This window comes from Polistes dominula, unplaced genomic scaffold, assembly GCF_049000335.1.
Source record: "Polistes dominula isolate Pdom_NZ unplaced genomic scaffold, Pdom_raw_medaka contig_74, whole genome shotgun sequence".
NCBI lineage: Eukaryota > Metazoa > Arthropoda > Insecta > Hymenoptera > Vespidae > Polistes > Polistes dominula.
In genome coordinates, this window is record NW_028300953.1 from 1,109,844 (window position 1) to 1,125,930 (window position 16,087).

General features: G+C 27.6%; 1 protein-coding gene across 3 annotated transcripts; it reads left to right on the top strand.

Moving 5' to 3' along the window:
- The first annotated feature begins 10,631 nt into the window (after window positions 1-10,631).
- LOC107064396 (methylenetetrahydrofolate reductase (NADPH)) lies at window positions 10,632-16,077 on the top strand. Of its 3 annotated transcripts, XM_089172428.1 has the most exons (6): window positions 10,632-12,761; window positions 12,926-13,103; window positions 13,176-13,387; window positions 13,473-13,633; window positions 13,758-15,103; window positions 15,490-16,077. In XM_089172428.1, the coding sequence occupies exons 1-5, from the start codon at window positions 12,752-12,754 to the stop codon at window positions 14,082-14,084; spliced, it is 888 nt and encodes a 295-aa protein (XP_089028554.1). In that variant the 5' UTR covers window positions 10,632-12,751; the 3' UTR covers window positions 14,085-15,103; window positions 15,490-16,077. The 3 variants fall into 3 exon arrangements, with proteins under 3 accessions (XP_089028554.1, XP_089028553.1, XP_089028555.1); XM_089172427.1 differs by having other exon boundaries at window positions 10,633-13,103; window positions 15,634-16,077; XM_089172429.1 differs by lacking the exon at window positions 10,632-12,761 and having other exon boundaries at window positions 12,963-13,103; window positions 13,187-13,387.
- Window positions 16,078-16,087: the final 10 nt, after the last annotated feature.

Here is a 16,087-nt window from a genome sequence, read left to right on the forward strand (position 1 = left end):
GATCCTACATTCTCTTTATTCTATATTCATTAATTTTAAAATAATAATAAGCAATAAGTGTTAATTTTATTTGTAATCGAAAAAAGAAACAAATTTATAACATATCAAAATTATTTACCATTTAAAGTACCTTAAATCCTATGAAATATTTAAACCAATGTGTATGCATAGAAACAATCTAAAATGTAATTAGAGAATATTAGTATGATAAAATAATTGTTAAATTATTAATATAAGTGCATATTGTTATCTAATAACTTATTACATATGATCTATGTACCTTTCTCTTCAAGATTCACCTTTTAACTGAGGCATTATCCTCTATAAAAATACTTTTATTGAATGTTGTCTATATGACTGTTTAAATGTTATGCATGTTGGAAATGAATATGATATTCCCCAAATAAAGATAATTTTTAATTAAAACTATGACAATGTATCATTTTTCTCCATCTATTATTATTATTTTATAGCTCCTATGCTATTATGACACATTTTTATTTATCAAAATACTAATATAAATTTGTTTTTGTCATTTTCCAAATGCTGCCCATGTATGTAACGCAAATAACATTCCTATTAAACAGAGATTCACATTATATCACTCTAATTTTTAAACTTTTTTTACTAGTATTTTACACAGTTTTACTTGTAAACATTATAAAAATAATGAATAAAATAAAAAAAATACATAATAAGAACATTATCTCATGACACACGAGAAAACAATGATTTAGAAATGAAACCTTGTAAAAGAAATTTGTAAAACAATTGACAATCTATCGCTTGCCAACAGTATAAAAGTCCCTATTATCAATATTGATAACGTAAAAACGCGCCTTTATGATGAGGATTTATTTTTATAAGGATGGCAAGCGAAATATTGTCAATTGTTTTACTAAATTCTTTGACAAAGTTTCTTTTCTACATGATTATTTTCTCGTATGCAATGAGATAATGTTCTTATTATGTATTCTTTTTTTGTTTTATTCATTATTTTTGTAATGTTTACAATTAAAGTTTGTAAAGTATTGTGTAGAGTGACAAGAGTGTAAAAATAAGAGAATTATAATCTGAAATTCTGTTTATTTCGAATTTTATTTGCGTTGCATACATGGGCAAAGTTGGAAAATAACCTAAACAACATTAAAATAAAAGTATTTTTATAGAGGATAATGCCTCAGTTAAAAGGTTAATCTTGAAGAGAAAGGTACATAGATCATATGTAATAAGTTATTAGATAACAATATGCACTTATATTAATTATTTAACAATTATTTTATCATACTAATATTCTCTAATTACATTTCAGATTGTTTCTATGCATATACATTGGTTTAAATATTTCATAGGATTTAAGGTACATTAAATAGAAAATAATTTTGATATGTTATAAAAGTATGTTTCTATTTTGGATTACAAATAAAATTAACACTTAATGCTTATAATTATTCTAAAAATAATAAATAGAATGAAGAGAATGTAGGATCTTATAGCATAGAAAATCATGTAGAATGATCTTCGTGTGAATCGTGTATAAACGTTAGTGTTAATATTTTTAAAACAATTATGCATCTCTGAAAGTATTTCAATTGTGAGGATTCTTTATCGATATAGATTTTGGGAATTTATTCTTTTATATGCTGCATTTCATATTAGATATTTTTCTATCGACAATTCTCTTCTATACGATTTTGTTCTTTTGTGTAAAACGACAAAGTTTTCGTAATATCTACATTGTCTTTATTCAATTCATTATTTTTAGAATATTTATAAGTGTTGTGTACATTTATTAGAAAAATAGAAATGATTTTTAATTTATTTAATAAATAAATTGTCATATGTAGTTTGACCAGCGTGGTCATGAAGAAGGTCAGATTCTGTCCGTGTAAGAAGCTGTGATAACCCTTTTCATGTTCAAAAAACTGAATTAGCCAATCACAGCCAAGCTTTCGTCCGAAATCTTCAGTTTCATGGCGTCATTCGTGGAGAACACATCGGAGTGTCATCGTCCTGTTAAATTCAGGTAATTAAAAGATATTTTGTAAAGTTTATATCTTCCTACTATAATATATAAAGGATAAAAGGATCAATTTTGATTTTTTGAGTATATTTTGACAATTTTTATGCTCTTATATCGTATTTTTAATCTTTCGAAATTTTTCTTTAATATAGGTTGAAAGAAGATCTACTGCGCATCATTTTCGCGCATGCATTATTTTCGCGCCAGTTTTATGCGCCTGTTTTATGCACATCAATATGGCGAATCTTTCGAATTTTTTAATCTGTTATCTATATACTTGTTACAGCGGATTTTGTTATCCCGTTAATTTCAGGTAATTGTTTCAATTATTATTTTAATGTACACCTTCCTGTTATATATTAAATGATATATAACGAATTTTATATACCAAATGATAGTTACATGCAAGATTTTAATACGTGAGTGTTTTCATATTTCACTTTTTTTTTAGCTTTTTAAGCATGGGGAGAATTGCACCACGAATTCACATACCTAACGTTTTAACCTTGTGACAAGTTTTTTTTATCTTCTCTATATACGTCGAGGTGAGCATTATTTTTTTTTTTAAGTGTATTTGGCATATAGAAATACTACAGAAAGAATGAGAGAGTGACAAGGAAGGAAAAAGAGAGTGAGAAAGAAATAATAATAAAACAAAACACCCGATATATTGGTTATTATAAATGTGTATTTATATTTCCAGGAATTTCTCGAGTCGACGACAAAACGTAAACAGCCGATAACATAGGTATAATAGCCGAACGTTCAACACTCCGAAAGTCTCCTCTAACAAGGTTACGTAGTAACGTATCTCGTATTCGTCTTCTATCCTTCAACGAGACAACATCAACGAAAAAGGAACGTATTAAATTATTTAATAATTTTATTTCTAACGTTATCGTTTTGATTTTAATAGTTTAAAAAGCTTTTCATTGCATAGAATGGTATTAAAACTAGTTTATTTTTTATGTTACTCTTTATTGAGTTTGCTGATACAATTACTGTTTTATTTAGACAACTTTAAAGATTTTTAATTAATATGTGATATGATATTTTAATATTTAATCTTATAATTTAATCAAATCTTATTTGATTTATAGGCTGGTGCAATCATTATCGATGACGTGAATGTTTTGAATTAGGTAAGAAGATCTTTAATTAATATCTTATAGAATCTTATACTTTTCTATGGTTTCATAAAGATTTTTATAATATTCTTATTCTTTTTATAGTTTCAGAAAGACGTTCATTATCGTTCCATGGAGACATACAAATCAATGGTGTTATAAACTACTCCATGTATACGTGCAGATATATTTCTTTCTTTCATTTCTTTCATTTTATAAATTCATCAATTTTTATATGGATCTCCGACGCAGCAACCTCCCAGTGGTGAGATCCGGTAACCGATATTGCTTACGATGTCCATAGAATTTATATGGTACAACGTAAGCACTGTCGGGCCAATGGCTGACGTTCGATGCATTAGAAAATTTTAACTTCTTGCATCATTAATTAAATTGTAATGTGAATGCAACGATTCATTGAATTAATTATTTAATTACACGTTGCAATTGTTGTTTAAATTTTATTAATTTAAATTCATTTTATCTATCGTGGTATTAAATAATCACATAAATAATTCAAGACACGTTCAATCGATTTTAATTAATTGTTTAAATGATTGTTTATAAATATTGTACCTTACTTAGTTTTACATTAATGCTATATCTATTCTTTCTTATAGGTATTCACGCAATTAGCATACTTCTGTAAAAATAACCCTATCGCGATGAAATATATTTTTTGAAAGATAGAATGCAATGTGATATTTGTTCGTTTGTATTTTATATTATTTTTCATATAGTTTAAAAGGTTGTGGTTACATCATTTGAATTATTTTTTTTTTATTAATAATTAAAACATTAAAATAATAGTACGATTTCAGAATTTTTGAAATATGTAGTTTAAATAATTGAATTTTAAAATGAATAATATTATTTTTCATTAGTAACGTAATAAATAAACAGAAGTACGCTTCGACTTGCTTTAACTAAACTTTCATTTTCAGATCTTCAATTGTGATTGCGTGCAATGCAATCTTAGAGTCAGTGTTTGTTTCGAACGAAGTTACATTTTTTGTATGCAATCGCATAGATTGCTTTAAAAATAATTACTAAACTCGATTACATTTAAAATCAATGCAAGAATTTATTTAAGTATTCTTGTTAAATGAAAAATAATTTGCTCGGTACGCGTGATTAGAATCATTAACACACTTTCGGCCAATTCGGTAGAAGAGGATTTGCGTTTTCGATAAAAATATTGTAATGGTCGAAAGTGTGAATTAATATCTTCATTTCTTCTGGATCATCTTTATCAACGAATCTGGGGCTTCGTCTGGATAAATCAACGGTTAGTATTATCTTGTAATTTTAATTATTACTTCTCATATATTTTTTAAATCATGATTGTTTTTATTCATAGTTTTTATTCATGAAAAATGTTTAGAATGATATGAAACATAATTAATTTTATATTGTATTTTGAATTACAGATCAATCATCAATTCAACGATTCAACGATACATCGATTCAACAATTCATCCAATTTGAATCCACTTCACGACATCATTCAACCAACAGCGAGGGGGACGAGTGTTTTGGAGCCATCGCAGAACTTCTTAAACCGTGAGTTTTTATTTAAAGTCCCTCCAGTGCCCAATCATGCCGAGGATGAAAGATCCAATATCGGCACGGGTTCCTGGTTGTATTCGTAGATGTGTTTTGTCCGAAACGAGCATAAGCGACCGTGAGTAAAATCTATGGTTTTGCTCACGAGTGATCCCCAATATATGTGATTTTTATATATGTGATTTTTATATATATGTGATTTATTTAGATTAGGCCAGGGTCTTCTTGTTTCATCGGTTTCATTTCACTTAATTAACACTTCAATTAATTATTGTACTTATTTTTTTCTTTACGTATTTACTCGTGTTAGTAGTGGTGAAATCAAGCATTAATTTACTTGATTTCGTGCCAAGAAAGTATTTATAAATTGTTATACATGCACTGCTTCATAATTAATTTTTCAAACGTGATTAGTTTTTAAATCGTAATTAGTTTTTCAATCGTAATTTATTTCAATATATCGATACTTCGATATTGTTAATAAATGAGCAAGAAGACAAATCAAATTCGCGAACGGATAGATTCTGGCAATTAAGTGGTGGCTCAAAGCCCAGTTCTTTCATTAGAACAGCCATTTAGTGAAAGAATCGTCCGAGGTTTGCAAAAAATATCCATCATCACCGTAGAGTCTTTTAATACATCCTTACCTCGAAACTCTAACTGTTTCCTATGGGGTAACTTTTTTTTTCATTCGCTTGTTTAAGTCATTATTCACCAAATGACTTGTAGAGTCCTTAGCCCGTTTAGATAAATTTTTATTAAAATCATTTGATATATTTATATATGTGTTAATTATGTTTTTTTAGATCAGGCTTTTCAGCTTCTAATATACTAATTCCCCCTTTTCTCCCCCCTGTGCTTTCTTCGTTCTCATCGATGCGTGTTACCCAGGTGTTACACGTATGGGTGAGAAAAAGTTTGCACGGGTTTTAGTTATTAAGTTTTCCTTTGGCGACTGTCATTGTGTTAGTGATTGCACGGTGTACATTGCACCTGTGTGTGCGTTATAGGTGGTGCATTGTACATCGTTTCGTGGTACTTTTTAATTAATACATCATTCAATATTCAGATAAATACTTGTACAGTCACGTGTGTGATATGTACTTTTATTTTTATACTTATATTCCATTTTTCTCATTTTATTTTTCCTAATCGTTTTGAATAGTAGATTTCCCACATTTATTTGTGGAAATTTAACAATACTTGTATTATACTAGTATGCTAATATATACTAGTATGTACCAGTATTTTTGCTTTAGTCATTATTGCAATAATCATTAGCCTTGGCAGTCGATTACAGCAATTGGTACGTAACCTTTTAGAATATAAGTTTAGAAAACGTGGTTGAACTAGGGTGTCGGAGGTGCCCCGGGGCATGCTCTCTAGTGTAGGCTTTTGCACCCTGGTGGAGTGTGTGAGAACCGTGGAGTGTATGTGTTGGTGTGTCTGTTTGCACTTTTTAAATATAGGTTGATAGGTAGGCAGGTAGCATACTTTTCTGAGTGTATGTGAATACTTTAATTTTAAGTAGGTAAGGACCGGGTACGGCAAAAGGTTTGCTTCCATTCAGGGTGGACATTCCTGCCTCCGGGGTTTTCAGCTAAGTGTCAGCAAATTTTTACACCTTTCACCATATCTTTTTTCTTTATTCTTTTTTGCTGATACTATGCATTAAGTTAAGATAATTGTATCAAACAGTTCAAAAATACTTTGCAACCAATGAGAACATTAGATAGATTACCCATCTTTTGAACTTAGCAAAGAATTTTGAATTAGTTTTGATACTTAGTTTTTTAAGTATATTAACACTTGCACCTCGCGATCTTTAGTATACATTATATATTTCTTAATATTAGAAATAACATACACCTATACGAATAAAATGAGAATATTACAGTTGTTGTAATTTTTTCTTTTTATCGAAACATTATTCACTTTTAATGTGCAACGTGTTAATCCTAGTTTGTAATAGGTTCATCATTTAGAAGAACAAAAATATATCTGCTGGAGCATTCGATTAAATGTGCCTGTGTAGTTGCGCACGATCGGTGAATTCTTTTGAGTCCATTGATCGTCCACAGGCTAGCCTGATTACTTTACGGGATTAATTAAATATTTTTTTACTATTGTACACATTTATTTTTTTTATATTTTTTTTTTACACATAAATAAGTAAGTAAGAATTGTATTAGAAAAAAATCGAGACGCACTTAGGTAGGAACGCAGTTGAGATTGCGTGTTGGGACTCGTCAGTGGCGTTTGGGATGATGCATTTGCAAACTTTGTCATATTTCAGTGGTTATATTATTTAGAATAAATCGATACTATACGTTGCAAGCTCTTACCTCTCGTTAGGTTAAGTAAGAATAAGAATATAAAAAAAATACCAGCGTAAAAACCTGCGGAAATAACAATTATTAATACCTGTGTTGATTCCTTCCCCAATTTTCTTTCAGCTTAGATCCAATATGCGTCTCGTATAATAAAATGCGTTTTATTAAACACGAGGGTTTGAGTCTTGTCGCGTATGGTGAGAACAGGTCGGGATTAGGTCGGTTTAGCTCAGGGACGATTTCATTCTTTTGATATAATCCACTGATATATGCCCATTTTTGCGATGTATTGTTTCAAACGGTAGGGCGTTTTTTGACACGTAATTTTTTTCTTGCGTCGCACGTAGGGAATGCTCCATTGCAGTGGTCAGGGCACGAAGCAAAGAAGAGGCAAAATGCCGAAGAGGCCCCCACAAATGTGGCTCAAGAGGGCAACTATTCGACTACGAGTTATTTTTCAAAGGATTTTTTAATAATCCTTTGATCGATGATTCGTGGTCATACCAAAATCCCTTTTTTACCCTTTATCACGTTGTCACTTATGCTCGTAGTAGTATTAGTTATAAGTTGTTCCTGAATGGAGATGATGGACCATTCCATCTCCCTGCTACGCTGTTCCACACTCGCGTTCGTGAAAAATTAGAGTCTTTTAAATACTAGAGTCTAGATTTTACTATTTTTATTTATATAATAGAGTCATTGCATTTTTTTCTTATTTAATTCAAAGTCGAGTCATTGCAGTTTTCTTATTAGATTAATATTCGAGTCTTACACACCCCACCATACACAAACACATAGCAATTTTTTTATTAAATTAAATTAAAAGTCGAGTCATTGCAGTTGTTTTTATTAAAATAAATTAATAGTCGAGTAATTGCATTTTTGAAGTATATAAATTAGAGTATTTTCTTAGATATTTTTCATTAAATTAGAGACACGATCGTTTAAATTGTGTGGACGTCCATGGATTGCTGCAGCTTGCACAAAAGAGTGCATTTGGATACAACGATGGAAGAAGAGGATATTTCTGCATACAAAAATGCAGATAAGGTCAACAAAAAGGTTTTATTATTTTGAATGATTCAAATGGAATTAATAAATACATTCATCAAAGTATATAATAAATAAATATTTTCAATATTTTTTAATACAATTTAAATTCATTTCAATTTTTTTTCCAAGATATAATAATTTATTGAATATGTTTAATGTAATGTAGTATATTTTTTATTGCATCCAAAAGTTAAATAATTCTTTTTTTTTACATAGTCTCTTAATTCATTTATACATTTTTTTTTTTATTGAATATATAGTCGTTGATTTTTATTTTAAATAGTAAAAAATAAATAAAAAGAAAATTTGAATCATTCTGATTAAATGCACTGAAGAGTGCATATGAAAATCGCAGTAAGTACATGTTTGCACTGAAAAGTGCATATGAAAATCGCAGTAAGTACAAACATACCTGCTAAATGCAGATGGAAATACCTGCTAAGTGCAGATGGAAATACCTGCTAAGTGCAAATGAACATACAGTAAGAATATACATTTCTCATTCAGAATAATAAAAAATGAACGAGTGATTACATTAATGAAAGTATTTAATAAATAAATATTTGAAATATTTCTATCTACGTAATATTTTTTTAACCAAAGAAATTTATCTAATAATAATTAGAAAATTTCATTTTAATCTATATATAATAATTAATTTATATTTACATAGTGTAAATTAATGAAAAACTATTTTGAATTATTCTGATTAGGAACGTATAAGTCTTACTAAATAAACGGAATAAAAGGAACGGCAGCCAGCACTCATAAGTGCATATTAATATGTCCAGAATGTACATTTTTATTCTATAATTATTTATAAATAAATACCAAATGTAAGAGTTAATAAATTCATAAGAGATAGTTGGAGAAAGTATTTTTTTTTTTTTTACATAAATATTTAAAGAAAGATTTTATAAGAGATGTATGGAGGAGAAATAATTAGTAATATGAAGATGATTAATATATTTTTTAATTTATTATATATAAAAGTAGAAAGAGAGAGTAGTTTTTTGGAATAAAAATGTATAGTTCTTGGTACATAAATGAAACAATTTAAAAGGCTTGCCTGCACTTAAAAGTGCATATGAAAATCGCAGTAAGTACAAACATACCTGCTAAATGCAGATGAATATAATTGCTAAATGCAATTGAACATACCTGCTAAATGCAGATGAACATACAGTAAGAATATACATTTCTCATCCAGAATGATCAAAAGTGAATGAATGAATGCACTGATAAAAGTATTTAATAAATAAATATTTCAAATATTTAAATCTTCATAATATTTTTTGTTTAACCACAGAAAGTTATCTAATAATAATTAGAAAATTTCATTTAAATCTATATATAATAATTAATTTATATTTACATAGTGTAAATTAATGAGAAACTATTTTGAATCATTCTGATTAGAAACGTATAAGTCTTACTAAGCGAATGAAAATACACAAAAGTACAGCCAGCACATGCGAGTGCATATAAATATGTCAAGGGTGTGCATTTTATTTCTAAAATTATTAACAAATAAATATCTAATTGAAAGATTTGAGGAGAAAATATTTTTATGAAATATATATATAAATAAATATCAAAGTTTTTCTAAGAAATGAAAGCAGTGAGAGAGATGATACAAAAATCATTTGACTATTTTTACATAGATTTATAATAGAAGAAATGATTTAATTGGAATAAAAATGCATAAGTCTTGATATATAAAGAAACGTAATTAAAAGGCTGTCCCACACTCTCGAGAGTGTGGATTATACGAATAAGTTGAGAACAGGGAGCCCAGGCTTTGCATACGGGATTGTAAATGCACCTGGGTGATTATCAATCTTGTAGATTTTAATTTGGAATAATTTTCCCTTGGCATTTTATTTTTCTATTTTTTATGTAGATTTGTATTATAATTCCCATAGAGTAGGGACACTCCTCTCATACAGCTCATAGAGCTGTGGGTAATGTAAGGTAAGCCTTACATACCCTTCATTCATGTTCATTCATAATTGCGTCTACATATATAATCGCACTCTTCGACGATTAGTAGTACGCTTCATCTAAATTTCATCCTAATCACAATTGCTTCCACGAGGGTATATCCCTCTTACGTGGTCGCAGAAGAACATTATCACCTTGTTTAGATTTGTGTATTTTTTTTTTTTTATATATATGGGCTAATCGGATTAGTCCCATTAGTTAGAGTCAATCATCCTTTCCCTTGAAAAATTAGTCATATTATTCCGATTAATTATCTATGAGACTTGATTAGCTTAGAATCTGTTAAAGCAAGCAATAGCAATTAATTAATTATCAATTTTGTTTCAATTAATATTTTTTTATATTAAATTTCAATTTTGTCTTCCTTTAAAATTTCATATTACATTGTGTACATTTGAATTCATATTTATTTAAAATATGTGCTTCGAAAATTGTGAAATTGTATTACTATTTTTTTGTATTTTAATAGTTTACTAGAAATAAAAAAGTGTCTTGTACATAAATGATGTAATATATGTACATCAGACACTTGATGTAACTGCATACTTCGCGTTAATATAAGTTTAATGAAATAAAAAATGTGTGTATGTAATCTATCGATCAAATGTATATTTGATCTCGATATGGTTATGATTATGGAGATATGCATAATTGCGTATGCATTTTGTAATACGACGTAAGGTGCAATATTGTTTTTTTTTTCCTTTTGAAAGCGGTGTTAATTAATTTTGAAATATTGTGAAATATTCACAATTGATTAAGTTTTTTATAATGTGTCTTGAATTATTTTCTATGTGTATTTGTAATTGTATTAATCAATTAATAATTTCGTATGAAATTGAAACATTTTTTTATTCATACATTTGCATATTGAAAAAAACATGCACTTTTTCAAATTCACTTGTGTTTAAAATATAGAAAAAACACATTTTCTAATGCATCGAGAATTTGATATTTTTTTATGTCCACCTTTTGGTCATTTAAAACCTTTTTTTTTTTTTTTTTAAATTGGAAATTTTTGGTCAGGGATTTTACATCGAATTTCATTTTTCCACACATGCCCTTTTCATCTAGTTTTTTGTTACAGAAGTGGAGTACAAAAATAAGAAGACAGAAGACAAAGATTATTGGCAAGATCGATTCTAGTGTTTGTAGTTTGTGTTGTGGTAGTAGTGTGGTGTTGGGTTTTGTATCTGAATATATGAATGTATGAATGTAATGAATCTATTTGTGTGTGTGTGTGAGTGTGAACAATTTTCATTGATTTTTTCTTTTTATAAATCTTTCTTAATTGTTTCTATTCACAGGTAGAAATATTGTTAATAGCATCTGAAGAGGATTAATCTTAAATTGAATTATATATTAAATGATAAGATAATCAAATAAATGATTGATTTATGATGTTATAATAAGATGAGTAATGTAAAAAGAATTTTTAAAAATATTTTAATCCAACGAGGAATTAAAATATTTTTATCAGGTTTTAAATAATATTAAGAGTATTTTTTATAACATTACGAATTCTTATTATTATTAAAATAATAGTCAATGCACTTTAGTGCACATAAATGCGTGTGTTCATATTGTAATACTTTACGTATTACATTGTAAGTTTACATTTTTGCGTTTGTTTAATAGGAACTTGCGTTTGCGTATTAGAAACTTGCGTTTGTTTAATAGGAACTTGCGTTTGTTTAATAGAAACTTGCGTTTGTTTAATAGGAACTTGCGTTTGTTTAATAGGAACTTGCGTTTGTTTAATAGGAACTTGCGTTTGTTTAATAGGAATTTGCGTTTGTTTAATAGGAATTTGCGTTTGTTTAATAGGAACTTGCGTTTTATATTATTTAAAGTTCCAACCCCGAATCTACGTCACAGCTTTGACAATGTTTGCGTTAATTTAGGATTGTAAATCGGGTAGGTAGGTCGATTTAAAAACGATGTACATGATTTTTCATCTAACTTAAATAATAAGTTGGATAAAAAATTTGGTGACACGTTTTTCCGGTTGAATTTTAGACATTTCTATCTAACAAATGATTAATGAAATGTATTAGCTAAAAAGATAATTATAGAAGTAGAGTCTTAGCCCGTGGGTCTCCGAACACAGCAACCTTCTCGCGGTGAGACCTGGGTCGATATTGCTTGTGATCTATTCCAAATTTAATTGTAAATTATGTAACGCAAGTACTATCGAGCGAATGGCTGTGCTAGTTTAAATTTAAATTCATTTACATGTATGAATTATTATTAACTTTTTCTTGGTCCTTCTGACACATGAATTTTATTAAAAATAATCAAATGAATCTTAGATTTATCAAATAATTTGTTAAACTAGGAAATGTATATATTTATGAAAAAAAAGTATTTAAAGTGTAATGACGACATCTTGTTGTTGTCGTCATCGTCGTATAAAAGTGAGGTTAATGAGGATAATGTAGATTTATCATATTTTTTTAAATTAATTTAAAAAAGTCATAAAAAATAATTAGTCACAGAAGGTAGTAAACGAATATGCATCACTCGTTATGCAATAAAATAACTCTGATCAACAAGTTAACCATGCTAGGAATGAAATACTGAAAAGTATTATGATAATTAAAAAAAATTGATATTATTTCTTATCATAAAGCATTTCTACATATATGACGAAAGGTTCATTATATATTTTATCACTTACTTTTTTGATAATAGTATATTACATAATTTATAGATAAGCTAGTATATATGATTGTAGAAAACTAAAAGGTTAGAGTTTTCATTTTGCTTTGATATTTTAAAGTAAGAATTAATAATGCGAAGTTTTGTTGCGGGAATAGAAGAAACATTTGAAGAAAATATAAACAACAGTGATAACGGTGATGTAATAATAAATAATTATCGATTAAATGAGTTGATTGATTTGCGACAAGTTATTAATGAAAAAATAAATAAAAAAGAAATATTCTACAGTTTTGAACTTTTTCCAATGAACGAATCTAAAGATATTTTTGAAATGTTAGTATAATAATAATAAATATGTATTTCATATATTTTCGATAATTATTTAAAAAAAATATTGGAACTTAGATTTTTCACAGAGATGAACAAATATTCTCCAGTATTTTATGCATTAGCTTGGAGTGCGACAAATTTGTATTTATCATTGAATATTGTTAAACAATTTCCTCCTAATACATTATTACATGTAGCAGTTAAAGGTTTAAAACGATGTAATGTAGAAGCAATATTAAAAAAAGCTTATAATCTTGGAATAAGAAATATTTTTGCACTTTTAGGAGGTAAACAACATTAATATTCTTTATCATTCTATTTACGTGAATTATAAATTATATATATATTTTTAATGAATTAAACAAATTTTAGATTCTAAACTTGAAGATGGTGATTTTCCACATGCCATTGATTTAGTTCAATTTATCAGATCACATTATGGTAAAGAATTTAGTATTTGTGTTGCGGGTTATCCTGATATGCATCCATTATCACCAAACAAAGATCTTGATCTGTTTTATTTAAAAGCAAAAGTATAAATTTATATTTTATTTTATTTTTAAAGGTTCTGATTAAAATAGAACAATAACAACAACAACAAATGAAATCTTATTAAAGCTACATAAAGTTAATAAATTGATATGAATTATTTTATAGGTTGACGCAGGTGCAGATTTTATTATAACGCAAATGTTTTTTGAATCCAATAAATTTGTAAACTTTGTTAATGATTGTAGAAATATTGGAATAACAGTTCCAATTATTCCTGGAATCTTTCCAATATTTGATTACAAATCATTAAAAAGAATGACTAATATCTGTCAATTAAATATACCAAATAATATCTTAAATCATTTAGAAAAAATCAAGGATAATGATGAAGAAGTTGAACATTTTGGATTTGAATTAACAATGAATTTAATTAAGGATATCATTGAATCTCAAGTTTCATATGGTTTTCATTTCTTTACATTAAATAAGTAATTAATAATGATTCTTTTTTTTAATTATTATTATTATTATTATTATTATTATTTATTGTATATATGTATAAAACATATTCTTTCTTCATTTTACAGAATACCAATGATTCAAAATTTATGCAATCAATTGAAACAAATTTATTAATTAAATCTATCATTTTATATATATATTTTTTTTGTAAGTTATTGCAGTATATATATAAATTGGATTGTAAAATAACTGAGTTTGGTTGCAATTATAAATAAAATGTTTATTATAAAATTAGTATAAATTCATTTTGAAATGAAATTAATTATAAATAAATACAAATATTCAAACATGAAAATTATATCTATATATATATAAAAATCTCGTGTCACAGTTTTCGTTCCCATACTCCTCCGAAACGGCTTGACCGATTTTGATGAAATTTTTTGTGCTTATCCGGTATCTATGAGAATCGGCCAACATCTATTTTTCATCCCCCTAAATGTTAGGGGTAGTCCACCCCTAAACTTTTTTTTTCATTTTTTAGACAAAATTTGTAATTTCTATTTTTTTATGATACAACATACAAAAATACATACAATCCTCAATTTTCACCCTTCTACGATCAACCCTTATTTTTTAATAGCCATTTTAGTAATTTAATCATTTTTCCTCTCCGGTCGAAAACTGATCAATCGTCATTTATTTAGTTATTATTATCCCCGCCAGATGTCTATAGGTGTCACTTCTGACCCAGTAAACAGCACGGAGTAGGGATGAGAACGAAGCCGGTTTCCTTTTTTTTTTACTCCCTACACAGTTGTCGGCCATCATTATTGTTTATGCATCAAGTGTAGTAGTAACGTTGACAATTATTATTTTGCTATCTCAGTGTAACTCTTATATTAACTTTTAATCATTCCTATTTTATCAATAATAATTAAATTATCAATTTTGAGTGTATTTTGCACGATTAGTTAATCAAGTGATTTTATAACCTCAAAAGTACTCAACACGTGACACGAGCTTCCAATAACAACGGATTTTGTGTTGTAAGTATACTTTTTTTTATTTATATCGAAAATGTTGTTGATCTTATAAAAATGTAATTTTAATTTAATTTTATTAAAAAAATGTAATTGAACAATTAAGATTTTCATAGTTTCCAAAAAATCAATAATTATGAATCTTTATTTTGAAATGTCAATGGAAATATTGGTTGTATGAAAAAATTATAAGAGACAATGTTTTCATAAAATTTAATTTTTTACTTTTGTTTGAAAAATTTTTCCATAAAACTTATATTTTTGTTATAATTTCATAAATTAAAACTAATCATTTCAAAACTGCGGCAAAAATCCTGGCCCTAATTATACTTTTAACATTTTTCATCATTAAATAATTTCATTAATTCTATTTATGTATGTTTTGCTCGAAGGATTACTATGCGTATCGGTTGATGATTAGACGCGGTCAGGACAAAATCATTCTACGATTTCGTGAACTTTGCCAACAATTCATAGTAGACATGTACGTGAAGATAGGGAGCGAATGACTATGATACTTACGATTTAATCAACAGAAACTGCGTGCGGAAGAATACAATCACTTGCGTGGGACTATTGTAAACAACGCCGAAACCGCAGAAATTGGTAATTCAGTCATTCTACCATAATCGTACATAGGCAGTCCACGTTACATGCAAGAATATAAAAAGGAAGCTATGACTTTCGTGCTAAAATACGAACGGAAAAACATCGTACAATCCATAAAACTTACAGATTTATAATGTTTCTTTTAGTGTTATTATGATTAGTGATTATCATATTATTGCGATATGTAAATATATAATAGATTAATTGATGTTATTAAGTACAATGAATTAAAGAACTGGATGTTTGGTGTTTTGAAATTATGCTAGGTGCTAAGTTGGAAAAAAACGAATGTAATAAAACAAATTTCAATAAGATAAGATAAGCAGTTTCAGAATTATTAATAGACAAATAAATTGTGACACTGATTTTTATATATAGACT

Excerpts from the sequence above, each read along its gene's own strand:
- LOC107064396 (XM_089172427.1), top strand. The coding sequence starts at position 12,901 with ATGCGAAGTTTTGTTGCGGGAATAGAAGAAACATTTGAAGAAAATATA. Across the intron at positions 13,104-13,175 it reads TCTAAAGATATTTTTGAAAT|ATTTTTCACAGAGATGAACA; the intron begins GTTAGTATAATA and ends ATTGGAACTTAG. Across the intron at positions 13,388-13,472 it reads TATTTTTGCACTTTTAGGAG|ATTCTAAACTTGAAGATGGT; the intron begins GTAAACAACATT and ends AACAAATTTTAG.